Raw genomic sequence first — 27215 nt, 5'->3', positions numbered from 1 at the left:
TGTATCTTGCCTGGTAACATGCCAGCAGAGAAGAAAGACAAACAGGAGGAGGGGAAGGGGGGCTGGGGGATGAATAACAGACTCCAGTGTTGTGGAAATGTACAGAGACTTGCCTGGGCTTGCAAAACACATATATGTTTCTTTATCTCATATCTTTAGCTCATATTTTTCATGCGTTGAGAACAGAGGAATAGCTTTACTGTATAAGCACCTAGTAGTGTGTATTGACAGCATAGAGGTGCATCAGCATGTCCATGCAGGCTGAGCTCTGCTGGTTCAGTGTTGCAGTGCACAATTACGTCACCTGTTTTGCTGAAGCATTACATCAGAATTTTTCATCTGCCACACAGAGATCCAAACACCAGCTCACAACACCATGAGATGCAAAAACACCATGCTGGATGTATGAAAACATGTTAAAAAAAACATGTTATTTAATGCATTTGTTCTCAGGTGGGACAATGCAGAACAATGAGGGTGCACCAAAAGAGTTTCTAGCACTCTTTTTAAAAATGTTATAGCTGTTAAGCTCTTGGTGCAGTAAGAACATCTCATCTGCTGTTTGGAGGCAGCATTGAACACCGTCCAACTGCTTTGTTTTTGTCATACAATGATTTGCGGTCAGCCACAATGAAATAAACATGACAAAACACGCCAATAAAACAAACTTGGCACCACAAAGCAGGAACTGGCACTGCTGTGAGACACACTGTACGTGACACAGTGAATGTTGCATCAGAAAAAGTTTTTGGAGAGTCGCCAGATGTGAACTGAGTTACTGCACGTGAGTGGGATGGACTGTACTTTATATCAGGAAATGAAAGGCATAAACACGTGTTGCAGGCACAGCTTGTTCTAAAAGGGGGATGTTGTGAGTCCTACCCACAAAGTTTTTAGCTGGGGGAAAGGTTTCTTTTTTTCTTCTTTGCAAAGAATTGACTGTAGGTTTGCAGAGGCAATTAACTTTTGAGAACCCAGAGTAAACATCTTGTAAAGTGGATTCCTAGAAAGTCTGCAGCAAAAGGAACTTCTGACCCCCTAAAAAAGGACATTTAAGCTCCAACTGGGGGTGTGTCTTGTAGTGTCCAGGGCCGCCCTTAGGCATTAATACTCGGAACAGTACATTCTGTACAGTCCCACCCCTCATTTGTTTGAAAACATTCAGCCACCGAGGAAAACACTGAAGATCTGCATGCATCCTGGCTGTTAACCCAAGAGAGAAGTAAGAAAAGAGGTGACTTATGACTTGGGCAGTAAAAAAAAAAGGCAAGAGCAGCACTTTTAAGAATAGTTGAAGCCAGGAAAATATAAAAATGAGTGCAGAACTTTGGAGAATGCAGAAGAAATCGATTCAGAAAAAGTTAGGACATCTGAGGGAAAGCAAACACAACTGAGCCAAGGAATGTCCAAGAATGACTTTATTTATTTACAAGCTCCCTTTGTGCCGCTGGAGCGAGCAGCGATGAGGACTCACAGCGAGAGCAGAGACTGAACAGGCAGCAGGTTTTCAGATTTACCAGTTACAAAGCAGCCATGTGGAAACACAATACCTCACTTCAAGGGACTTATTTCATTACCAAAGATGTTTTCGCCCTCAAAACTGCGAGTCAGAGCAGATTTGACTAAACTGACCTCAGCCAGATTAAAAAAAACTTTAGGAACCCATGGCGAAATAGTTTATTAATTATTATGTAACAGGTATTTTTTGTAGGGAGAGGTTTCAAGTTGAGTAAATAATTATTTAAAAAAGAAAACCATGCTCATATAATAGTAAAAGTGATGTCACATTCAGCATCTGCAGATAATGTTTCACAAATAAGACAACAATAAAGTTTTATATTAATGAACTGTAATAAACCATCTCCTTTCATTAGGCTTCTTTATAAACCAAAGGCACCTTGATGTAACTGTTCAGGATGGTGTGAACCCCAGTAGCTGTTCGATAGGTTTGTACCGCCACTCATCTGCTTCCAGCTCCTCCACCAAGCTGGCAAGTTTCTCCATTCGAGATACTTGTTGATCTGGAAAAGGTTCACAGAGGGTAAGGATTTCCATAGATCACTATAAATCTTTACATTTGAATTTATTTTGCATGCGCAGCCACTTGCTTACCATGTTTAACCTGTTTAAGTGTGGAGGCAACTTGGTAGCTGAACACAGACTCACATAGAAATCTGTCAGAGCCATCTGGGAAGACAGAAAGATAGAAAGAAAAGAAGTGAGGAGGCAGTTTTATAATGAAAATGTTCTTTCAAAAACACGCAGCAAGAACCTTGGTGCTCACTGTCCTTATGTGAAACTGTAATTGGACCGTTAAGCTCCTTTAAAAAGAGAACTTCAGGTTACACATTGTGCAATCTCCAGTGTTATGTAAAAATGTCACTCAGTTTTGAGGTAAACAAAGAGGAAAAGCTCCAGACCTTCAGTGGTGCTATTCAGCTGTGTTTTTTAACATTGAAGCACTCTTTGCTTGGATTCAAAACCAAACAAACCACATTCGAGTTTTCTAACAGACAACACAAAAAGTTAGAGTGAAAAGCTTTAGCCTTGGTCCACACGTTCAGCACATGAAGAGAGGTAATGAAATGTTTCAGCACAGATAAAACGGAGAGCCTACAGTTTTATGTAAGGCAGAAAAAACAAAACCTTTAAGATCCCCTGGATTACAAAGTAACAAAGTAACACTATTGCCAGAAATTCAAAAAGGTATTAACATTTAAAGCTAGTGTAAGGAGTATTTAACTCTGTACAAAACACACTGACAATAATTCGAGGGATGGCTGAAAAGTTCATAGCCTGACAGGGAAGGATGTTTTCTTGGGTTGTAGCTGTGACAGGATGTTCAGACCTTGGGTCACCTTCAAGGCTCTCCCTACCCCTCTTGAATTCAGCTGCTCACTTTTTCACAGTTGATAAAGCTGGAGCATCATCCTCTAATGTAGCAACCATGTCGGCGTGAATGTCCTTGGAGGTTAACCCCTTTATCTGCAGATATTTGAGAACACCATGGTGGCAAATTTTATCCATATTCACAAAATGTCTCTGGTTCTACTTTTTAAAAGGCCTCAAACACCACATCAGTGTCGGGTAATCTGAAAATATACCATGCTGCAAGTGTCAGAAAATGTTTAATTTAATGGATGCCGAGTTTCAAGTCAGGCTATGAACTTTTCAGCCCACCCTCGTATTTATGTTTCTGTATGACCTACACAAGCAAACCACAATATAAGTGTTGAAACTGTTTATTTGTAAAAAGCTGTTTATGGTGTTTGAATGTGCCAGTGAAGGCTGGGTGTCAGACAAATTTATTAACTACAAGCTCCATAAACAGACATTGTTTCCCATGACAGAGACTCCCACTGAGAGTTTTTCTGTTAAACCAGCAAAGACATTCCAAAATCAACAGAGGGTGCCAAAATCATCAGGAGATACTAATAATTAAAAAAAATCCTCACAAGAGCTTTAAGTGAGCCTGCAAATAAGTCTTACCAAATCTCCTATAAACTGACTTTTACAGCCATTGTAGTCATCCTGACTGTTTTAGACTTACTATAATACTGTCAGGTCCACTCCAGGTTGGGAGACAGTCTTTGCCCCAAGCAGAGGAGTTTAATTGTTTGTGACAACTTGATGACAACTAGAGCCTTATTTAGCGGTGTTTTGTGTGAAAGTAACGCGCTACAAATTCTCTAAATAAAGCGTGAAGGCAGACCAATATCAGATTTTTTTCGGTGGGAGTCCGCTTATTTGTGTTTTTGGTCAAGTAAAATATGGCCCCGTCTGAGTGCAGAGGAAACCAGCAGAGGAGCAGGGAGGGGGTGTTTGGTGCGAGCGCTCTGGGCTTCTGCTGTACAAAATCACTGCTGTAGGGGTCATTTCTGCCCTAAACCTTGTGATAGGACCCAACTTGTTCCATCCCAGAGTATCACTTTAAGGTGTTTCAGGAATGCCCGGGTAGACCCGAGACATGATGGAGAAATGATTTCTCTCGGCTGGCCTGGGAACACCTCTGTATACCACCAGAGGAGCTGGTGAAAATGGCCACGGACAGAGGCCATAGGTCTTTACTGATGACATAGCTGCCTTTGCGACTCGGACCCAGATAAGCGGTGGAAGATGAATGGGCGGATTTAATAGTGTCAATAAGAACAGTGGACTCTACTTCTGATGAACCATGACTGGTTTCTTTAGTATTGGAATTTAAATGGGAATTTCACAACACAAATCGAATTAGAAAGCATTTTTGGGTTTTTTTTGTGCCACTATGTGTTTAATCCCCAGGCTTTTCAGTAAGGCCCTCATGAACCAGTCTCTTGAAATCTGACATCATCAGTCAAAAATTGTGTATGTTGCTCAATACATGAAAACAGAAACAAGTAATGATGTCAAACAGTTTCAGAGATTAGGTTTTTAAAATTCTGAATGTATAAGAACTGGGATTTGTAGTTAGAGAGCATCATTCACAACATCAAATACCTAGCTCTGTAGCCTTACCTACACATGCATAAACTGCCAGACAGCGACATTAGTCTGGTGCTTTCCTGGAGGTAATCAAATGTTCAGTGTTGTAATATAAAGCAATAACACGATTACCACGTCCCCATGTTGGGACGGAACTGACGCATCAGGGGCCTTTGTGTTCAATCTCACCTTCCATCATTTCACCTGCGCCTTTAGGATACGTGTAGAGGACTTTCCTGGGAGGAATGAGCTCTGAAGCACTGAACCCAGATCCAGTCACCGAGCTGCCGCTAACACCTCCAGCGGATGAGGACGAAGAAGACGCAGCCATCACTGAGGGAAACTTTAAACACACACAAAAGCAGACATCAAATACACTGTACCCGCTATTAAAAGTGAAGTACGTGTGGCTTCAGTTAAACATATAGTAGACCCTTGAGAAAAACGGTTCATGACAGCTTAAATTCGTAGTTTTTGGTGATATTATTGCATTAAATACACTTTAAACAAGCTCACAACTGCTTCAACTATGCTAAGCGGCTAGCAGAGAAGCTAGCTATCCCTCTGACACTAATACAGGCCACGCACATTTACTGTCAACACATACAAAGACACAAGTGCACAAATACGCCTTTATGTAACAATAAAATTTACCGTATACGTCCCCTAAAATCTATAAAGGCTGAAAATCCGCTCAGTTGGCTCCTGTTATTTGTTTAGATGCCTTGACTGGTTTTGCGACAGAGGCAGCGCTTTACGTTAGAAGCATCACAGCTTTACAACTAATGTGGAGGAAGAGTTTGTGGCTTCGTTCCGTTTGTAGATCGACAGAACAGTGCCGGCTGCTCGGAAGTCGGATAACTTGTGCGTAGTGAGCAGCAAGCTAAAGTTAGCTTGTCAATAAGTGATTAAAAAGGTGTATGGGATAAATTCACGCCATTTTCTTGTAAATAGTTAGCTTCAATAGCTTCAATTACCTCAATTTAAGTTCGCTTGAGCAGAGCTAACATTTGCTACTTCACACTATGGAGGTTTTACGTCCACCTCTTATAAACATAGGTGGAAGAATATATCGAAGGAATGTCACTAAAGAAGAACATTATGAGGAGGAAGAAGATTTTTCTTACATGGGACCCCATGGTAGGCTGAAACCTGTCAGTGTTGACAACGTGTGCAGATGCACGTATGAAACCCTGAACCATGCTAACAGTTTGTAGCCCCATTCTCTGACATATCAAACTAATGTGATTGTATTTGTATGGTTTACCATGTTCAGAGAGTGAAGACCTTGAAGAGGATGAATCATGTGACACTAAGTTCATTGAACAGACAGAAAAAGGATTCCGCTGTGCTATTGATGTGCCAAGTGTGCTTTACAAGTAAGTTGTATAGAAATGTGCAATGTAGACATAATACAAAGCACAAGATGCTTTGGTGTTGTTACATAATGGTTAATATTGTTTGCAGATACATCATTGGGAAGAAAGGAGAGACTCGCAGACGCCTGGAGTTTGACACAAAGACATCTATCAACATCCCCAAGCAGGGAGTGGAAGGACAGATAGGTAAGTTTGTTCACATCTAACATGTCAAAGAGTAGTGAAATAAATACATAATGTCATGCTGTTTCATTTTCCCCCAGTTATCACAGGTCCCCACAAAGCTGCAGTCTCGTCTGCGGTCACACGAGTCGAGGTCCTCGTGGAGAGTTTCCGGAGAAAGCAGCCGTTTACACACTTCCTCTCATTCCCTTTGAATGATCCAAAAGTTCAAGAAGGATTCCTGACTTTTAAGGAGGAGGTGTTAAAACAGTGTGCAGAGGTACAGTGGAGAGAGATCTGAAAAACAAAACAAAGAAAGGAACCATTAAAAAAACACTTTCTGTCTAAAGTATTTTCTTTATTTACAATATTTGCAGGATCATGGAGTACATGAAAGCATCTTTCAGAACCCTGTAAAGCTTCACCTGACAATCGGCACCATGGCACTGTTAAACGACATGGAAGTAAAGAAAGCATGTGAACACCTTCAAGAGTGTCAAAACTTTATCAGGTAGGTGTCTAAGGAGAGTTTTACAACATCAGAATGTCACTGAATGATGTAAAAGACATTGTAACAACATTCAATGGAACAAAACAAGAAGTAGTCCTCTGAATTTTTGACAACTAATGAGTTTGGGTCATTATTAGGTCAGCTCACAGGGTGTCCGCGGGGTCTTAAAAGGTATTAAAAGTTGATAAATCAATTGTGGGAAAATTATGGCCCTTAAAAAGTATTAAAAAGTCTTAATCCTGATGTTATGAGGTATTAAATTTTATTGGTATTCAAGCTTTGACTCCAAATGTATCCATGAATATTTATTTTCCTTCTTGCGACTGTTACAAACTAACCTGACACGCCAGACAGACAGTTCCATATATCCACCACAGAAGTCATCCATCTGGTCAGAAAATGTTTTCAGGGGCTGAACCTTCAAAGATAACCACACCTGGTGATTGGGCGATCATTCTGCTCGTCACACTCATCACAGACCAGTGTGAGGATCTAGAAAAAGCTTTAGCATCTTAAAATATTTCTCTCAGATCATATGAGTTTCTCAAGCCTGCTGAGAAAATTTCTCAGACTTTTGAGGAGCTAGGATCTTGGATTCTTAACGTTTAGAAAACGCTTCCCCTGGTCTCAGTTGTTTTGGCACAAATTTTCTTTCTTCAAATCACCTTTTTACTGGATACAGTGTGACGAGACAAGGTATTTATCAATACGGTTACGTAGAGCTGTTGTTTGAGACGTGACAACAAGCAAAGTTGTAATTTTGTGAGGTGCGGGCTATACGTAGCGCTAGCAGCAACATATCCATAGGCTAATGTGACAACAAACTCTGTTCGTACAGTAGTTAAGTAGCTGTCTGTATGTAACGCTGATAGAAATCAAATAACACAATCTCAAGCACGTCCTAAATTTTGACAATGGTAAAACAAAATTCTTGTTTTTTTTCTGCAAGTTGGCCTTAAATAACTGCTGTTACTTTTTGTGGGAATGGAAATGTCAATTAACGTGCCTTTAGTTTCATTTATACTTTCAAGCTTTATTCCTTCTCAGCTTACCTAATTTATGTTGAAAAGCAAACTACAACTATCAAAGATCGGTTGCTAACAACAGCTTAAAGTCGCGATAAGGTCTTAAAACTTTTTTAAGGTTTTTGAAAAGTCTTGAAAAAGTATTGAATTTAACCTCAGGAATTCAGCATATATCCTGGGTCAGTTAAAATTGATTTCTGAAATATAAATAATGGATAAGAAATTGGTTATTAAATTTCAGCTGATATAACAAGTGAGTCACTGCTATCTGGGTTTTGTTTTCTTCTTCAGAGACATCACAGAAGGGAAACCGCTGCCTTTGGAGGTGATGGGGATCGAGTACATGAATGATGACCCAGCAATGGTGGACGTCCTGTACGCCAAAGTCAACGTGAAAGATGGTTCTGACAAGTAAGTGGATCAGGAACATGAATAGATCTACACTTATCAATGTTCAAATATATATCTCTCCAAACCCTGTTACACTTTGTCTCTTCAGATTGCAGATGATTGCAGACAGACTGGTTGAACACTTCGTCTCGGCGGGTTTGATGGTCAGAGAGTGGGACAGAGTGAAGCTGCACGGCACAGTGATGAACACTCTGTTCAGAAAGGACTCCACAGGTAAAGACATGAGCAACTCAAAGCTTTCAGGAATGTGTGCAAAACAGGAGTTGAACGTATCTAAACTATTTATCCCATGTCACGCTACAGCCTCGTGTGTTCCTGTAGCCTCTATAAAAACAACTTATTGATCCGCTCTGATGGCAGCACCAGCCCTGAACATGTTTACCAATGTCCCTTCATTATCTCTTGGCTCTGCGCTGAGCTGCAGTGACGACAAACAGAATCTTGAACAATCGCAACAACAGATTCCTGATGACAGGCATCAGGCAGCTTGCTCTATGTTTGGCCGACGCTCTGTTTACGTGCGCCCAGCGCCGTGTTTTCCAAGTACTCTGACAATGGCTTCATTCATTTTAGCTGTGGATTAGGTCCAGCCCCAGTTCTCAAATGTGTACTGGACTGACCAACAACAAGACACAAAGGAGGGGCCGTGTCAGTGCTCAGTGTTTGCCAACATGAAGACAAATCAGATTAGGATGAATGTTTTTCATCTGTCTGCTTCACAAACCGGTTTATAAATGACTTATACTGTCACCTCAGCTGACTGCTACCAGCTGACTCAGTAAGAGTACATGTTTATGTGATCTGAAGATAACATATCTGCTTTTTATTGTTCTGTGCTACATTGCTCAGCTTTCCTTTTACACTCCTGGTGTTTTTCCAGTTGAAGACGCGGGTGGAACAGGAAGACAGACCGGAGGTGAAAGGGAAGCTTTTGATGCCAGAAATGTGCTGAAGGTTGGTGGAAAGTTACACCTGCATACCTTTACAAATATCCCCATAAAACAGAAATGTATAAGTGATGTACACACCAGATGACCAACGCATCTAATGATTTAAAAAACTCAATATTTAATTTATACATAGGTCCGAGGAAAAGCACCTTAAAGCTACTGTAAGTAATTTTACATTTGTTATGAAGCAGTCAGGAATAAAAGTCAGTAAATGAGCTACGGAGCAAACCAAAACATCAGTCTTCAACTTAATCACTTCAGACGCCAATAGGGCACTGAGTAGCAGCTACGCCACATCCTTGTTGTTCTGGGACATGTGGCTCGGGGATAGCATGTTGCTTGTGCCTAGTAGCATACTGCAGCTGCAAAACTGGTGCCACTTAATCATTTTTTTGTATTTAATGACAATGTAAGTGCGAATGTAGCAAAAGTATGGCTGTTTGGTGTCCCCTACATGAAATTAATCTAGCCTTAGCAGGTGGTTGGCCTGTCAGCCAAGCCACTGTAGGAAGTCAGAGTAATACCCCTGCCAAAAAATTGAATTAGCAATTGTAAACAACAATTAAACTTAAGCGAGTTGTTCATCAGCAGATCAAAAGTTTATGATCACAGCTAAAAAAAACAAAAACTAAAATAGAAATAATAAGTTTGAAAAAGGGACTCAGTGTTAACGTTGCTCCAAGTGGTTAAGATGTCTTCATGGAGGATGATCCACTGTCTGGACCTGATGTCCATTTCTGTAAACGTCCCTCTCCATCCATCCCCAAATGTTGTCAGAGTGATTTAGATCAGGGGAACATCAGGATGGTCCAAAGAGTGAGCTGATTCCTCTGAAGAAGTCCTTTGTCAGGCGCCCATTGTGACCTGCAGCGTTGTCCTGTTGAAAAACCCAGTCATTCCCACACAGACCAGGGCCCTCAGTCATGAAGGAGGCCCCCTGCAACATCTCCACAGAGCCAGCCGCCGTTTGACGCCCCTGACCAACCTGAAGCTCCATTGGTCCATTGAAGGAAAAAGCCCCAGATCATGATGGCGCCCCCTCCACTGTGCCGCCGTGGAAACAACTCCAGTGGGATCTCCTGGTCATGTCAGTAACGTTGAAGCCATCAGGACGTCAAGGTTCAGGTTTTTCTCCTCAGAGAATCAAACTTTCTTCACCTTTCAGTGTCCCATGTTTGCTGCTCTCTGAAAAAGTCCAAACGGAGAGTTTGTGGTGTTGAAGGAGACGAGGCCTTTGAAGACGTGTTTTGTTCTTAAAACTCTTCTCTCAGATGGAGTCTGATGGTTACTGGGCTGCAGTCGCCTCCAGTAACCGCCTTAATGTGGGTCCAGGATCGTCCTGAGAAATGTTTTTGGGTCTACCTCTGGACTTTTTTGCTCCATAACCCTCAGGATCTTTGAAGAAATTAAAAATATCTGTCTCATTGCGTCCAACCTCAGCAGTGATGCTGTGTTGTGAGAGGTCTTGCTGATGCAGCTTAACAATCCAACCACGTTCAGAGAGAGCTTTTTAGCCTTTGTCATCAGGGGGTCATGACAGAGAGAAAACCTGACAGGAAATGACTGAATCCACATTTTAGAGCAGATTTTGTCTTTTAAAGGTTGAGCTCTTAAACTTTTGACCAGCTGATGAACAGACTGCTTTACTTTAATTGTTGTTTGCAGTAAATTGCCTACACAGTTTTTTGTCTCACTCCCATTTCATCTTTTTGCACTTTAAAGCTCTACTTATGACCTTCAGAGCAAAATGTAAATTTTTGTAGTTTTTTTAACTGGTCTTAAAATTTTGATTAGGTGTGTATTAACAGATGATGTGCCGTGGCCACTATCTCACAGTCACTCTACATTTGACTGGTAAATTGAGGCCAGGTCTCGCTGTGCTTCACTCTGCACTCAGTTTGGTTTTTCACTCGTGGCTGACATTTCCTCTAAATATCGAGCCCCTGTGGGATTTAAGTGCTTTCAGATCAATTAAAGGGTCTTAAATTGAAGAGGTCTGGGTCTCTAGGACAGGACACTCTGACTCCTCTCCTTGCACAGAGGACAATCAGGTTAATTTCTGCTGCTGACTCACTCCGGCCCACCAGAGCTAAAGGTTTCATGAACTCAAGCTGGTGCTAAATGATTTTTGTTCCCTCAGCAGCAGTGATTCATAATCAGGCCCTCCTGGTCTGCTTAGAAGCCAGTTATGCTTGTTCCACTTTCACACAAACATGTTGAATGGACAGCCAGAGACCATCAGATCAGCAGATATAAAACGGTTTCTATGTGCTGCAAACTTTTCATTTATTAGTTATGCCCTGAGGTTTCAACTTCCAGAGTTTTCTAATCATATGTTCCTTCCAAACTTTTCCATGAACAGAATAAAAACCCATTTGAACACACTTTTTCAAAGAATATTGACTGAGCCTCTCCTTGCTGTCTGAGTGACAGCTCAAATGTGTCACTGCAGGTGAAAAACACTGAAGTTTTCTACCTTGCTTTTTTCTCCTGCGGCGCTGAAGGGCTCTTTGTTTGAAAATAACATCCTTGATTTTCTGTCCCTGTGAATGACAGGAAGGTTTCTCAGCCGACTGTAACGATGGTAACGCTGTGTGTTTGAGTGACGGCTAATCTTTCTTTTTCTTTGCAGAGTTCAGTGAGTGAGGGAGAGTTTTCAACACAGAGCTGGCTTTTTGAAAACATCAACGGTCTTTTTGATGGAAACATAACTCGATTTGGATGTGAAATAAGCTGAAATTATGAAGCTTTCTGAGTTTTTGTTCTGTGTTTATATTGCAGAAATTCGGGACTTATCATTTCGGGGACTTGGAGCTGAACTCCGTCATGCTGTCTCAGAGATACTCCACTGACTGTACGGGCTACTACTCCTCTGCAGGGAGCATCAGCTTCTCCTGAGCTTCATCTGGACGAGCATCCTATAAGGTGAGAGAAAAATAACACAGACATCTTCTAAAAGAGTTGACCAGCAGGTGGCAGCAAAGGGTTTCGTCATCATTGCACAAGCATCTGAGCCAGATTTCTTTGTTTCCTGAAACCCCCTGAGATGTTTTTATGTAGAAAACTAAGTGATCAGAGCGCAGGATGATTGAAATAATGAAACATGCATAATCACTGTAAAGTGCTCTAGGTGGGGAAATTTCTGCTCGTCTCTTTTTAGTCCCCAGACAATTTGTTCTCTTCAGGGAGTCCAACAACATCAGAGTAATGACACAGAACACATTTTAGCATAACAGACGATCAAAACAGAAACAAAAGAGAGAGAATTACTTTTGTCTTGATTTTCAGAAACAAACTTTCTTTTGTTTATTTGTTAACCCCCCCAAAAAGGTGTGTGTCGAATGAAAATCACAGTAGAGTCTTGTTGCTTTACCTGCAGTGCTACCCTTACGGTAACTGGTTAAAGAACCAGAACTTCACTTCGTCTCTCTGACTGCTGTACACTACTAGTCTGTCCACCACTGATGGCAGATTTTTACTATTCATACCCATCCACACACCACTGACTCACAGTGGGAGAAATCTGGGGTTCAGTGTCTTGCTCAAGGACACTTTGGCATGTGGCTGGAGGAGCTAGAATCGAACCCTCAACCTTCCAATTGAGAGACAACAACTATCACTGAGCCACTGTTGGACAGAATTTGGAAGATGAAAATTTTTCGACAGAGTCAGGTTGGACTCAGGCTTTAATTAGGATTAAAGAGAGGGTATTGTAATATTTAAGGATTTTTTTTCTGTCCTTCTGGCTCTCTGGTAGTAGCTACATGATTTAGTACCCCCAACAATCCCTTATTTTTCTTTATTTGGTGTTTTGGCTTCATTTCAGCTGCTGTCTCTGTAAGTCTTCCTGCTCTACAAAACCCCCTTCCCTCTGATTGGCCAGTCCTCTGGACGCTTATCAAGCAGGGCTTTAGGCAGACCTTGGTGTTTGCAACTTGCCCCTCCAACATGTTATAAACCAGTATGATATCTTTATGTGATGACCTCATCATTTCAGCAAGTCTCGTTAAAATCTCGTTAAGACCTCATGCTATTTTTAGATCAGACTGTTTTGAGCAATTCACAGACGGATTCATGGATTTCTACAAAATGTGATCATTTAGTTTTTTTTTTTTAATTTGTACATGTTTAGTCTTAACATCCAGCATTGTTACTTTATAGCCATATTTAAAATATGCGAAAGCATTGTACCCTCTCTTTGAACCTTTTCACATATACACTACTGAAAAATTCCAGAAAATTTCATGACTGACTGCCCTTGAAAATCTGAAAAAGGTTGCTTAATCACAGCAGTCACAGTATGAACTTCAACCTCTCAAAAACTGAAATCAAAGCAAGTTTTTATGTTTCAGTTTTAGTTAAAATTGTCTAATTAGACTTAAAGGAAGGGTCTACAGGAGTTTTTGTGATTTGTTAGTAAACACAACATTCAAACTGGGCTCCTCCTCCTTGGCTCAGTGCCAGCAGCAGCACACACTCACAGCCTCAGACCGAAGGCACTCACTCGCCCAACAACCACTTGTAGCACCAAATGTCTACATGGGAGAGACTGAGAGCTGTGCGTAAGACTTGGCATGTTAGCACAAGCTAATCACGGGTATGTGACACATACCTGGTTAGCAGAAAGCTAACTCACCTCACTCTTTATCTCTTGCTGCTCTCCAAGTTCCTGAAAGCGTGTGAAAGTTAAGCCAAGCTTCACTCTCGTTTTGTAAAAAGCTTTATCTGTTTGCCGTTTTTTTTTACTTTGGTTGTTTTTCTTCCTCCATGCTACGTCCACTATCGTAGCCACTCTGATTAGCTTCTTCCACAAGCTAATCAACACACAAAGTCACTTGTGCACTTGGCACTCTGTGATTGGCTGATGTAACCAGGCTTACTCTCCACCCAGAAACGTTCCAATGCAACCAAAACATCAACACACAGGCTGAGGAGGGGGTTGAGGCAGACACTGACACTTACACACATGTATAGAATCCCATAAGAGACGATTTAGCAGGTTTATTCCTGCAAAAGTTTATTTTTTTAGGAAAATCCTGCAGACTCTACCTTTCATCTGCACCACATTCATCTGACAAATTCAGAAAATATCTTATTTCAAGATACAAAAAGACAAAAACTACGTCTGAATTCCTTGTAAAGAGTAAAAAAATCTGCTGATGGGGTCAGGAAAAAAATGTGCTTAAAATGAGAATAACGTCTTAATAAAACAGAGGTGATACCTTACAAGCTTTCCAAATACAAAAAGCACAATCTATGTCCTGAGTGACCCTAATTTTTTTTGTGAGGAAACTAGATCTAACTTTAAGCCGTGTCAGACAGAAAGTCAGTATTAATGGCATGATGTGAATAATTGAAGCTTTCCGGTACCGTCTGTACTATTAGCCGTGATAGCAGAAATAGCTGTCCTGACAAAACTCAGACTTTAACTTTGTGAGCAGATTGAGAAGTTTCCAAACTCAAGTTGTTCAAAACAAGAAAACATTCAGTGAGTTTCAGTTTCTTCTGCTCCCATCCGCTCACTCCTGCAGGTCAAGAAAACACTTCTCTCATTTCTTTTCATCTCCCTGCCTCATGAATGTGTTAATGCGTCACTGACAAGATTTATTACACAAGTCTGTTTTTTTTTTCCACTGCCCTACCCACTCCAACCACAACCTTGCTCCCACTCCCGTCTGTCAAGATTTTCTGTGAACACAGACTTCGGACGCAGAGCTTTTGGTCACTCGATCTCGCCACCGTCAGAGCTGTTTTGTTTTTTTACTCTGTCAGCTGGGGATGTTTCCCTGCTTGGCATGCAGGAGGGTGAAAAGTTACACTGATGCAAACTGAGGGCGCTCTCTGTTTGTCGTCTCTGTCCTGTGCTGTCCACCCTCCCATTCCAGCAGTGGCGTGACTTCGTTTTCCCTTTTTTTTTCCTGCCCCCGTGTGTCCTCCTGGAGCCATGTCAACAGACGCCATTAGTCAGAGAGATGCAAATATCCTCCGCCTGGCAGCTGACTGTGGTACCATAAAGCACGTTTTCAGGGACCTAATTAGCCACTCCCTTCCTCCTTGCTCCCTACTAGGTCAGGAGCACAAACCCAGAATAACCTACTTGCAGGTAACGGGGAGACAACGAGGATTCTGGGTACTGTAAATAGAAATCCAGCGCTGAGAGACAGAGAGAAGGTGATTTGCAAGTTAATGAATTTCATGGAGACTGTGCATCCTTGTTTTCCTGGCAGGGACATGATTAAGGATGCGTTCAGCAGATGTCCTCGTTAATGATGATACTGACATGAAGGAGCCGACGTCATCCCCAGACAGACTGAAAACATATCATTTGGAAACAAAATGTTTAGATTCATGTCTTTAAAAGCGAATCCTACAGAGCTTATTTTACTCCAAACATGAAGCTTAGTGGGCTTTTTTTTCAATGGTAACTTCCTTACACACTGCCCCACCAACATACATCTCTCTCCTCTCCCTGCCTCATCTCTCTGTCTGTCTAATTAGTGCGCTCTCTGCTTCCTGTTGAAGGAAACTTCCAAAGTGACCCTGGAGAATTCCTGACTCGCATGTGTCCCTTTCAACAGGCAGCATTAATGAGACCTCAGAGTCTGTTTGTGATCCCTCTGTGGATCTGCATCCTCGTTCCTGACGATCTGAGGATCTGACGTGACACAGGAGCGAGGTTTTTAATTAAAATGTTAAACAGGCTAGTCGTCTTTGAAGCATGTGTGCGTGCGTGTGTGTGCTTACGTGCATTGATGAGTCTCACTGACTGTGTTTTTCAAAGACGGGTTCACTACACTCACCGAAAACAAAGCGAGTTATTCAAACTTCTTTTTCCATGTATTAAAAACTAATTCTGTTTGATAACAATAAAACGTGTTTGATCTTAATAAAAAAAAACAGAGAAAAAACCAAAGACTCAGGAGTAAATGAAAAATGTGGAGTACTGCCACTGAAAAAAGTAAAAACACAACTTTTTCCTTCTTTTTATTCATCTGTTTATTTTCAATTTATGACTTTAATGTCATAATTCTGGGACTGAGTCTGACTTCTTCTCTCTGATTTATCCCTTTGTTCACTGAGTTTTGACAAAGAGTCAGAATTCTATTATAAAAGTTTGAATCTTCTTTTCTCTTTTTCCAGGTTTCTGACTTAAGATTTCAGAGAATTGAGTCAGAATTCTGAGAAAACAGTCAGAAACCTTTTTTTCTCAAAAAATATTTTTTTTAAATTCAAATTATGATTTTATGAAATACTGAGATAAAAAAAAATATTTTTTTTTTTTACAAATTTTAACTTTCAAGAATTTTGAGACTGAAGTCAGATTTCCCCTTTAATCTCTCTCTCTAACTGTAGATTTACTCCTCGAATGGAAAAAAAAGGAATTCTGAATAAAAATTCAGAATTCTTTGTCTTATTTTTTCAATTTCAGATTTTTTTTTAATTCAATTCTGAGAATAAAGTCATAATAGATTATATTTTTATATATATTATTTTTCATGTATTTTATAGTTATTTTTCTCTTAGAAATAGGACTTGTTTCTTAAAATTATGACTTTATAAAAATGAAAAAATAAAGTTAGAATTTAGACCCTGAATTCAGAATATTTTTAAGTCAGAATCTCAAGAATAAAATCAAAACTCTGAACCTTTTTCTCAGATTTTGGACTTGATTTATTTCTGAGATTGAAGTCAGAATTTAGAGTTTTTTTTTCTCAGAATTTTGGCTTTTTATTTAAAAAATGACTTCACAAGATACTGATATAAAGTGTCTTCTTTTCCCCAAGATACTGACGATGTTCTCAGAATTTCAACAAAAGTCAGTGTTTTCTTTTTCCCCAGAATTTTTGACTTAATAGATAACTGATACTTCAGTAAAATTCAGACTTTTCCTTTAAATTCTTCCAAATTAAATGGAGCAGATCACTTTTTCGGAACGGCTTCAAAGAGCAACTTTTCCTAAAAGATGGAAACCAATGATTCCTCAATTGCTGCAATAATAGGTACAGTAATAATACATGTAATAATCCTGTTCTATACCCCTGCATTGTATGCAAAATGTTGTCATCCTGATACTGATAATGATATGGGCCTGTGATGTCATAATTTTGAGTGGACATAATTTTATTTCTATGTGACTGTTATTATTGTTTATTTTTATTATTATTATAGTTGTTGTTGTTGTTGTTTTTAAATTTATTTATTTTCTTTCTTTCATTACCATCATAGTGTGCACATGGAGATATGTAATGAATACAAATACAGCTAGAGAAGAAAAAGAAGAAAAAAAACAGAAAAACTAAAAAAGGAAAAGAAACTCATTGAATTGTATTGAAATGTATGCAATGTATTGTACTGATGAAGAAAAATTTTATTAAAGATTAAGTTAAAAAAAAAAAAAAAATCTTCCAAATTATACTGAGACCAGCGTCAGAATTTAACCAATTCTCAGGATGATGGAGAAAAAAAGTGCAAAGTCTATATATTTTTTTAATTAACTGGTCTCCAAAAACAGTTTTCCTCCATGGTCCATATCCTCTTCTGTTCTGAAGTCTTATGTTGTCTTGACTTAATATTTTTAATGTGTAATTTGTTCCAATTTGCATTTTTAATTACAAGTCAATTTTCAAAGCAGCTTTTTTTAATGCAAAGGGAAAAAAAAACGGATGATTAATGTTGCACGTTTCAGGCTTGTTTAAGGAGATTTTAATATTCAAAGCCACACTTTCTAATTTTTCAAAGCTTAATTACAAACTGCGCTTTCATCCAGCAAAGGTGAAGTTAACATCTCCAGGAGGAGGGTGGGGAAAAGTGAGGTTTGACGGATGTGACCTTTTAGTACAGTAGGTGCGTTTGATTTGCATGCTCTGACTGACTAATCACACACGTGGAATTGATCCGCTCTCATTACTTTCTAAGGTTACGGTAACTTTCCCCCCTGTGTGTGTGGGCCGTTACGTGTGAAAGCTGATTTATGGAGCAGTGCATAGAATATTTTAAACCACAGCCAATTAAGTGAAAGGATCAAACTGACAGGAACTCTGAGATGACATTTCAGGAGGAAGACTTGTGCTCTCCTCGTTAAGTTTTCCTTCTTAACAAGCTTGAATCCTGGGATTTCATCACTGAAATCAATGATCCATCTTTTAAACCAGAAATCATTCTGCTGAGGAAAACACCAACACCTTCCTCTGATAGTTTTCACCTGAGGCTGATTGTCACCACCGTTTGAATCTCACGCTGATCACTCTATCACTAATGGGCACGAGCGGCCTTGACAGACAGCCAAGGCAAGAGTATTTGAAATGTTTAATCTGCGTCTCCAGCGAGCAGGCAGGTGATCCCTGCAGCAGCTCTTTATCATTCAAAGTGCTGAGTCTGGAGGCTGCCTGCAGCTGTCCACGTCTGTTTACTGCTGGAAGCGCTCACACAGAGAGGAGAGGCACAAAGCCGGGTGTGTTTGAACAGCAGGCAGTCGTTCTGGGCTGCTGTTTACCTTACATACCCTCTGCACAATAAGACTTCAGGATAGGCTTCAACCAAAGTCCATTATGGATTAAATCCCTTTTCCTTTTTTCCAATACATTTTTAATCTGCTACATGCCTGAGACGGTTTTTACCAATATTCAAATGTTATCACAGAAATTTAGCAAAACAAAAGGTGAGTGTCTTTAATGATCTGTTGAATTACATCAAACAGAAAGAAAATAAATATCCACTCTGACAAAATAAGCCAGTGAATGTTCAACCCTTCTGCTCCAATAGATGCTCAAATGATGACACATTTTTTTAAATCTTTGATAACACATAAAAGTTAAATAACTTTTAAGTGACGTCAACAACTTCAAAGAGGCGATGACCTTCAGACCTTCTCTGTTCAGGTAAACTAGGACATTAACCCTTTAACACCCGAGCCAAAAAATATCTGCCTTAGCCTTTTTTCTTGTTTGACTGTAAAAAGGTCAGAAAATGTCCTGTGAGTTCGTGCTTTGGCTCATATTTCAGGAATACTTTGAACTTTCAATATCTGGGTTTTTTCCAGTTTACTGCATGTTGTATGAAAGTAAAGCAGTTTAAAATGAAGGAAAACGCAAAAACAAAATTTGATTTTGAGGGTTTAGTGCAGGAAAACACTGATTTTTGAACTTATTAAATGTGACAGTATAAAATTAAAACTTGAACAATATAATACACGTGTCAATAACATTTAGGAGTTTTTGTTTGTGACAGCTTCACTAGCACCTCCAGCTTTCTCACAGCCTCTCCCTTTCCCTGCACAGACGCCACATGAGGATGTCTGCTCTTTATCATAAGACCAACTGAAATTTGAGGAGAGAAATATTCAGCTGCTCATGCACGTGCATCTACACATACAGTTACATATACAAAGCACCAATGCTCAGAACCTGGCGATCAGTATCGGTACTCAATGGTACCAATTTTTGGTACTTTTTTGTGTATGTGGTAGTAGATAAAAATTTGTTCAATAATAAATCTCATTTTTTTTCAATTTTACATTTTTATTTTTTAATTTATAAACTTTAAATGCTGTGTTTATGTCCAGCACGGAGGATTGCCTACTCTTCCACTCTTTCACAGTCACAAAGATGTGTTTAGGTACCTAAACATGGTACCTTTCGATTTAATGTAAATCAGAACTCAGTACTACAGACCGAATTCAGTCAGTACCTATAAAAATACCTAATTCAGCAGCCATTGTTACATGTAACGTTACCTTTTTCACAAAAATTTGCTCTGAATCATGCGGAAACCTCAGTAGAGGTTTATAACCCGGGAGGATCTTCTTTTTAAGATTTTTGGACAAACTCAGTTTTGTTTTTCTTTGCTTTCTTTTAATCCATCTGCTCAGCGCTTTGCGTGTATTCACAGACTTCCTAAAAATGCGAATGACTGAAATTACCGTAATAACCACATAGTGGCCTAAGGAGCAACATCGCAGGTTTCAAAAACTGTTGAAATTTTTCTTATTGTGCAAACTTTAGGAATTATGGTGAATCACAGTGCATACATCTGGGTTGAATAAAGGGCATAAAGGGTTGAACTTTGTTTTTGGTCTCAACAAAAGAAAAAAATTGATACACCAGCTGCTAAATACTAAGAGAACTCTAAAAAGTAGTTGCACAATTTTCTTTCTCTCTTTGAAAATGTCGCGAAACTGCCAAGTTACAGGCCTTAAACCAGACAACGAGCTGAAAGAAGCTAAAGGCAGATGAAAAAAAATGCAAAAGAAGAAAACATTCTCTTGCATCAGTTACATTTGATGGTATGGCTCTGTTCTGGGAGCTCCCTGCCCTTTCAAGTGCCTACGTGGAATACTAAAGCCTAACAGGGGAGAACACACCCTCTGAAACATGTAGGCAGGGAGAGCATCAGCAAAGACCATTGCTCTGGTTGAATCTAACTGTTTAAGGGGGGGTCTCAGCTTCACTGTGAACATTAAAGAACACTTCACTGCACCATACTTTGTCCAAATGATCAGGCAGATTTTTAAATTTAACTTGTTTATTCCTTTGTTATTCACTTATTGGACACTAACACATGATATTTATTTATGTTTTAACGCAGACGTTTCTCTCCACAGCTGTAAAATGTTGAACAAATCCTCCTCCTGACTCCTATTCACAAGTTTCATCCATCCCCCTTAAAAGTTGTGCAGTGTGAAATCCCATCATGCAGCACTCAGAGCTGTTTCTTATTGGGGGGATGTGGAGTGAGACTGATGGAGATTTGTCGTTTATAGTAGTCGGTGTAAGCTTGATAAAGACGAGTAAAATAAATCCTCCTTTGAGGCCCAACGTGCCACAGGTTGGGAGCATTAGCCAGCTCCTGTCTGTTGTGGACACCTAATTGAAAAAGGTGCTGCTCTCTCCTCCACCCCTGCTGCAGCCGCCTGCGGTGCCAACCAGCAGCTTCAGTGCTTAAAAGGCAAACTGCTGTCAGACAACCCTGAAGTAACTTTGCACTTATAATAGCTGTGTGACCCAGTTTGAATCCAATTGAATTAGATCCATACGGCAGCTCCTTTTACAGCTGTAAGTCACTGGAGATTACGTATTTAAAGCTTTCCAATGTGGTTTCTTCTCCCTTCAACTTTCCAAAATAACTTCTTTTGATGGGTTTCCTTTTCCAGGAACGCGCTTTCAGGCGTCTCTCTTTTTTTTCATGCACACTTTAACAGTGGCAGCACCTTCCACAGACTCACAAACAAGCATCAGTAATGGTTGTTTGAAAAGAAATGTGGAAGCAGGAGGTGTCAGTTCATGGCATTTGTTGTATCAGGATAAACAAAGGGAATAAAGAGACAGTTACCTTAAAAAACCTGTAATGTGAGGGTAGAAAGGTGTCTGTGTATTTAATAAAGATATCATTTGGAAAGTGAAAAATTATTAAATGTGTCATGTGACACAGCATTCAATACTTGCAGTTTTGTATTGGCCTGTTTCTGTCAGCGTTTGATGTCTCTATATCATTTAATTTTATTGTCACTTATACACAAAATAAATCCTGGATTTAGTCTATCGACAATTAAAATTATTTATTTGTGGTAAAACCTGGTTAACTGAGGTTAGATAAAGAAGAAAAATGTATTAACATGGCTATAGACATCGCTGGTGTTTCAGTGTAAAGTGTGACCCTGTTAACTGGTGACTTTAAGCCAACAATCACTGACACATTTGACTGAGAGTCACCAGTTAGCAGGGTCAGTCTTTGCTCCAAAACACCAGTAGCTCTGTGACCGTCAGAACTCAATAGAAGTTGACTCCATGTTATAGTATCGTTTCTGACAACTGACCACAGAAAAACTAGAATTTTTTATGCTACATGCAGTTTGAATTTAGTGTTTAAAGAACCATAACTCATCTGGTATGACATAACCAGGATTGACTGAGGGGCTGTTTACAGAATAGTTGTAGGATGAAACAGTTTTGTTGACCTAAAAACGGAAACCTTTGAGTACGAGTCCACCAGAGTGGAATTTTTCTAAAACGCTGCCACCACTGTGCAAACAGTAAGCCAGAGTTTTTTGTGAAAACAGCATGCACAAACAAAAGTACACCTGTACTGCTGTTATGAACATTGCAGATGACCTAATTGTGTTTGTGCTGTTGAATCTGCTGACTGTCTTTCAAAAAAAAAAAAAAAAAATGTGCATCTGTTGCACCACTTCTGCAATAAAGTATCCTCAAAATGCTAAATGACTACTTCAACTCTACTTCAGTTGAGATTTACCAAAAGTTGCTTCTGGGAAAGACAGTTATAGCTCCAACTACAGGTCTGGCATGCTTACTACAGTTGTTTCAGGCCCTTGGGCCCTGTTTGCATAATAACGTTTCATCTGAAAATGCTAAACACATTGAAAAATATCTCCGTTTACATGGAAACGCCAAGGGACTGAAAATGCTGTAGTAAGCATGCCAGGCTTGTAGGTGGTGCTATAACTGTCTTGTTCAGAAGCCGCTCTTGGTAGATCTCCACTGAAGTAGAGTTGGGCCGATCATCTGGTGTATTGGTAAATGCTAAGAGCAGAAGTGGAGCAACAGATACACATTTTGTTGAAAGATAGTCATACAGCAGATTGAGCAGCACAAGCACAACATGGTAGCTCGTGATGATTGTAACAACGGTACTGTTGCCTTGTTGTATGCGTTCGTGCAAAGTGGAGTGTGATGTCAGCGTGTCCACTGAAAACGCCAACTTTCTGCATTTCAGAAAAATCCCACTCTGGAGGCCGTTTTCAAAAGTTGCGTTTAAGGCTGGCCTAAACGCCATTTTCGTGTAAACGCGGGGCTGAAATGCAACAAAACTTTTGTGTTTCACCCTAAAACCGTTGTCAGCTTCTTAGTGCTTCCATGTAAACGCAGATTTTTTCTGCTGCACTTTTTTTTGTGTTTTGGGGTGAAGCATTGTGTAAACACAACCCAATGTTACATGTAACAGACATGTCATAGCGCGTGTAATTTGTGCTAGATATAGCCAGCTAACAAACTACACAAAAAACTGAGTTTACAAAGTTTGCTTGTCGTCACGTTTCAAAGAATAGCCCTACGTAACTGTTGATGAATGCTTTACCCTCTCGCTTTGTATACGGTAAAAAGAAGCCATCCATATGTTTAAAAACAAAGTCACGTCTTCATGACAGTGGGTGCAGGTGCTCATGGGAAACAGAGTCTTTCTTCCAAGAAAGAAGTAGCTTTCCCAGATAGTCTTCACAGCGCTTTTAATGGTAGGCCAAGAGTTAGGCCAAGACAGATTAAGGTATCTCTACAACATATGGATATATAGAAGTTCAAAAATCTGCGTACATTTACTTAGCTCATCCAGCTTTAAATCTACTTTCAAAGTTTAAATAAGTATGATACCCCTTCTTTAACTTTTAACATCGGGATATCTTTAACTTCTGTTTGATTTTGTTTTCTCCAACGTTATCATTTTCACGTTACATGACTTCACTTTAAAGCAAGATATCATACATGAATAACACGCTGAAGAGCTGTTAGGGAGCCAAAAGAGTCAAATGATCTGGATCACTGAAAAAAAATCCTGGGATTCCCATCACAAGGAGTATGGACGCTGAGGTTGTTAAGAAGGATCCAGACCCTGGTCTGACATGGTAAGATAGATCACAGACCTCTAGAGCAGAAGCATACCGCCTTTGAAGATTTGAAGTAATCTGTGGATCTTTATGGATGTGATAGATTTGGGTTAAGTCTTTAGCTGGACTTGGATCGTGGCGAGCAGGAGGGGGGCAGACGGTTAGACTTTCATCATGACATAAATGTTAAAATCCTGTTTTTTTGAATGCAGTTACAGGAGTCACTGTTACAGAAGTTGTATTGATCCCTTACTGTCTTGCAGGTCAACGCTGGACATGGCAACAGAAGAAACTTCCGGACGACAGCGGCACTCGGTGTTAAGGATTCTGTTGGATGGGGGACATGAAGGAACTTGCAGCACAGTTTTATTACAATCTTTTGTTGCAACCAGTTGGAAAATGACACTTGATCAGGCTATGTTTTCCTTCACGGTCTCAGGACTTCATACATTTTAACAATCTATTTGAATCTGTCAGAAATAAATGAATGTGGAAAGCGTCCAACCTTGGCCTGTTTCAATTAATTGCTGTGTACCAGAGACTCCTGAAGCCAGCCTTGTGTTACAGAACGTGAGAGTTTGTACAGTGTTGATAAGCTGTGAGGACTGAGTTCAGCTTTATGAGCTTCCTGTATGACAGAAAATCAAAACACTGCTTTAAATCTGTAGTCTGCAAATATTTACAGATAAGCAAGCCTTCATCTTGTTCTTCTGGTTTGACGGTGTTTAACTGAAGCTGCTCTCCACCTGACTCCTCTTTGTGTAAACTGAGTGGTGCTTGGTGGAGTGGATAGATAATTTCTTATCAACATCTGCCTTGAGAGGAGCAGAGGGGAACAGATGACATCCGTTAATCTCTTTACAATTAGAGGCGCTCTTCCGTAACGTGGCTCTGAGATGTTCAACAGGGTGTGTGGAGCAGCTGTAATGTTTAGAATATGAGAGGCTGCTCAACTTGTTTTTTTTGTTGGATGTATTTCTCACTTATTCCTGAGGCAAACACCAGAGCAGTGTCAAGAAAACTCTTCTCCTGGTAAATACAGAGAAACTTCTTGCCTATATATGTGCGATAATTTGAAATGATACACTTTAGTCTTCTAACTATCCTGTGGACATACGTCTTGATTGAATAGACATTATCACAGTTTAGCTTGTGTTTTAGCCTTTAGGTCGTGCTCAATCTCTCTCCTGTTTATCTTTCTTCTGCTCTTCTGTCTTTTTCTGTCTGACAGTTAGGCTCCAGTGTCCACCATCACTACAAAATTAATCACAGAAATCGTTTTCAACAGAGAAAAACACAGATATCTCTTCTCACTACTAAACTTCAACAGCCGATGTGGTGTTGCCATAGAGACTTAGACATGTCTTAAATCAATCCAATCCTGCTCCACCCCATCTGGAAGCTGAGAAGTAGCATTTATGAGTATCCTATATTGGTGCAGATAGTCCCATTTTAAATTGTGGATTACGATCAGGCATACATCTAGAAGAGAGACTTTTTCAAGATCACTTAGAAACTCCTTACAGGGGCTTTATGGCTCTAATGTTGGCAGGTATGTAAGAATAGAGCAAGGGTAGGCAACCTAGGGCAAAGATGCCGTTGCTGGCACGTGATGCTTTTTATGTTGGCACACAGAGAACAATTATGATGAGGCAGAGGACTAAATAAATTAATTAAATAACAAAATTTACAAGAAATTGAGCACACCATAAATGTTTCTGCGTAAAAATTTCACAAGTAGGGTTAGTTGCTAGGCACCGCCCTGTTGGCTATAGCTGCCTTTTGCAGCAGCTCTCTTTTCTTTGTCTGTTTCTTGTATTTTTCTTCATATCTTTTTCGTAATCTTTGTATTTGGAGTGGATCATTACCTTGTACGGCTCATTTGTTTGTCATGGACACCAAACTTTTGTGTCTTCAGTGATATTTTTACTACTTTTTCTCCTGTGTTTGTCTGGAGATCCTACATGTAACCATGGCTGCATTTTTTACATGTGAAATCAGCTGTTAGCAGCCTGTAGCATGTCAATGCTAACTGGTGTAAGGCCTGATGTCTTCCCACAAGGTGAGGAGAAGGAGGTGAGGACGACGTGCTGGTTCTCAGGTGTGAGCTAAGAAGTGACGACATCAACCTGTCCTTCCATCCATCGTTATTGGGTATGTTCTATCTATCTCCAATAAGATGGACAAGCTAGCTGTGCTAACCCAGCAACAGAGGGAATACCAGAGGGCAGAGTAGCATCATGCTATTCACAGACACGGCTAACAGAGCTAACATCAGACACCAACACCACATTGGAAGAGCTTCACCTGCTGTGAGCAGACAAGATCCAGGAGACAGAGACTGAACAGACTGCTGAAGAAGCTCAGTCCTGGACCCTGTGGAGGTGGAGGCTGGCTGAACTGGACAATGATGGGCAAGCTGTCAGCATCTATTTTCTTATGGACCTTTTTGCACTTTCTATTCACTTTCTTACTTTTGTTTTCTTGATTGCTGTTGTGACTTCAATTTCGTTGTACTTGTTACAATTATAAATCTAAATCATAGCCTTACAAGTGCGAGACTGTGTCTTGTAAGTGCATCACCACAAATATCTTGGTGAGTCAATCTGCTAGCTCACAATCACATCTTTAGCGGTGTTATCAGGGCAAGCTAATCAAGTTTCAGTTGATCTTTCCAACATAGTTGGACAAGGGAGTATGGATTTATTGCAAGAGGAGGTTGAGCAACTTGCACCCTTTGCTGTGAAAGTTTGGTACCTCAAGGACCGCAAGTGTGGGGTGTCTTTTTGAGACCAAAAACGAAAACAGCGTTAGCAAAGTATGCTAAATATAGCAACTCATTCAAAACCTTCTGTATTGTTAAAAACCAGGCAACGCAGAGAAGTTAAACTATTTCTCACTGCATAGCTAAGTATTTAAAACCACTTAAGCAGACTTTCCCATCGGTCGTCGACGATTTTATGAAAGAAGTACGTATTGGCACTTTGGGCCTGAGTTATTTTAAAGAGTCTTGGATCATGGAAAAGGTTGCCTACCCCTGGAATAGAGTTTGTAGTGGTAACACATCTTTACATAATCGAAACGTAACTTACTTGTTTACTTGGAGCAAACTTTTTTCTTGGGTCAGCAAGTTATTATCTTTGGAAATAATAAGAAAACTCTTCATTCAGTGTGGACACAAGAAAAAAAAAACTGTTCTACAGTTTTCTTCTTGTGTTAAGTAGAAAAAAGGCATAATCAAATCTAATGAAAAATATTAAGTTTTCAGTATCTGATGACAACATATGATGTCTTAAAAGCTGCCAAGTGTCATCAAAGGTGATAAAAACAGAAGGATCTTCAGTGCCTGAGCTTGAGAGCTAACAAGATGACTACTCTCAAGTCTGAGAGGCATAAATCACCCCTTCAAATCTTCAAAGTGAACAGCAGGATTTTCAATCAAGAAAAATGGTCTAGATTGATCATTTGTATGGTATTAAAGGCTGGTAGTGCTGCAGTGAAAGAGAGAGCCCAGCCAGAATGATTTTTCTGGTGCAAATCGAGTGCTTACTGTGAATTTAATCTGATCAGTGGAGCACAAGCATGCTCGAGAGTCATTACCGCCTGAAGCTCATGTACCGAGAATATAAAAGTGGTTTGCTGTGATTACTAGTCCTTCAGTGCTGCTGGTCATCGCTGTGCTGCTACTTCACATATTAATGGAGC

The 27215-nt window shown here is 40.0% G+C and overlaps 2 protein-coding genes across 2 annotated transcripts; one reads left to right on the top strand and one right to left on the bottom strand.

Moving 5' to 3' along the window:
• Nucleotides 1-1410: 1410 nt before the first annotated feature.
• Nucleotides 1411-5264, bottom strand: anapc16 (anaphase promoting complex subunit 16). Its single transcript, XM_074663711.1, has 4 exons — nt 5116-5264; nt 4651-4804; nt 2113-2187; nt 1411-2021 (listed from the first exon to the last, which is right to left on the bottom strand). The coding sequence occupies exons 2-4, from the start codon at nt 4790-4792 to the stop codon at nt 1912-1914; spliced, it is 327 nt and encodes a 108-aa protein (XP_074519812.1). The 5' UTR covers nt 4793-4804; nt 5116-5264; the 3' UTR covers nt 1411-1911.
• Nucleotides 5265-5292: 28 nt separating this feature from the next.
• ascc1 (activating signal cointegrator 1 complex subunit 1) lies at nt 5293-25879 on the top strand. The gene is made up of 10 exons (XM_074663710.1): nt 5293-5601; nt 5738-5840; nt 5929-6026; nt 6104-6282; nt 6380-6513; nt 7830-7949; nt 8038-8162; nt 8830-8903; nt 11681-11824; nt 23774-25879. Exons 1-9 carry the CDS (start codon nt 5487-5489, stop codon nt 11795-11797), a joined length of 1065 nt encoding a protein of 354 aa, XP_074519811.1. The 5' UTR covers nt 5293-5486; the 3' UTR covers nt 11798-11824; nt 23774-25879.
• The last annotated feature ends 1336 nt before the right edge of the window (nt 25880-27215 follow it).

Source organism: Halichoeres trimaculatus, unplaced genomic scaffold, assembly GCF_033239565.1.
Source record: "Halichoeres trimaculatus isolate MK-OKI-2021-1 unplaced genomic scaffold, fHalTri1.1 fHalTri1_scaffold_23, whole genome shotgun sequence".
NCBI classification, from domain to species: Eukaryota; Metazoa; Chordata; class Actinopteri; order Labriformes; family Labridae; genus Halichoeres; species Halichoeres trimaculatus.
The sequence above is the reverse complement of the archived record's forward strand: the minus strand, read 5'-3'. Positions and strand labels throughout refer to the sequence as shown.

What these genes read in the sequence shown, in the direction of transcription:
- anapc16 (XM_074663711.1), bottom strand. Translation starts at nt 4,792, where the DNA reads ATGGCTGCGTCTTCTTCGTCCTCATCCGCTGGAGGTGTTAGCGGCAGC. An exon ending in CGCAGGTGAAATGATGGAAG is followed by an intron (nt 2,188 to 4,650) that starts GTGAGATTGAAC and finishes CTGTCTTCCCAG; the next exon opens with ATGGCTCTGACAGATTTCTA. An exon ending in ACTTAAACAGGTTAAACATG is followed by an intron (nt 2,022 to 2,112) that starts GTAAGCAAGTGG and finishes AACCTTTTCCAG; the next exon opens with ATCAACAAGTATCTCGAATG.
- ascc1 (XM_074663710.1), top strand. Translation starts at nt 5,487, where the DNA reads ATGGAGGTTTTACGTCCACCTCTTATAAACATAGGTGGAAGAATATAT. An exon ending in TTCTTACATGGGACCCCATG is followed by an intron (nt 5,602 to 5,737) that starts GTAGGCTGAAAC and finishes TACCATGTTCAG; the next exon opens with AGAGTGAAGACCTTGAAGAG. An exon ending in TGTTAAAACAGTGTGCAGAG is followed by an intron (nt 6,283 to 6,379) that starts GTACAGTGGAGA and finishes CAATATTTGCAG; the next exon opens with GATCATGGAGTACATGAAAG.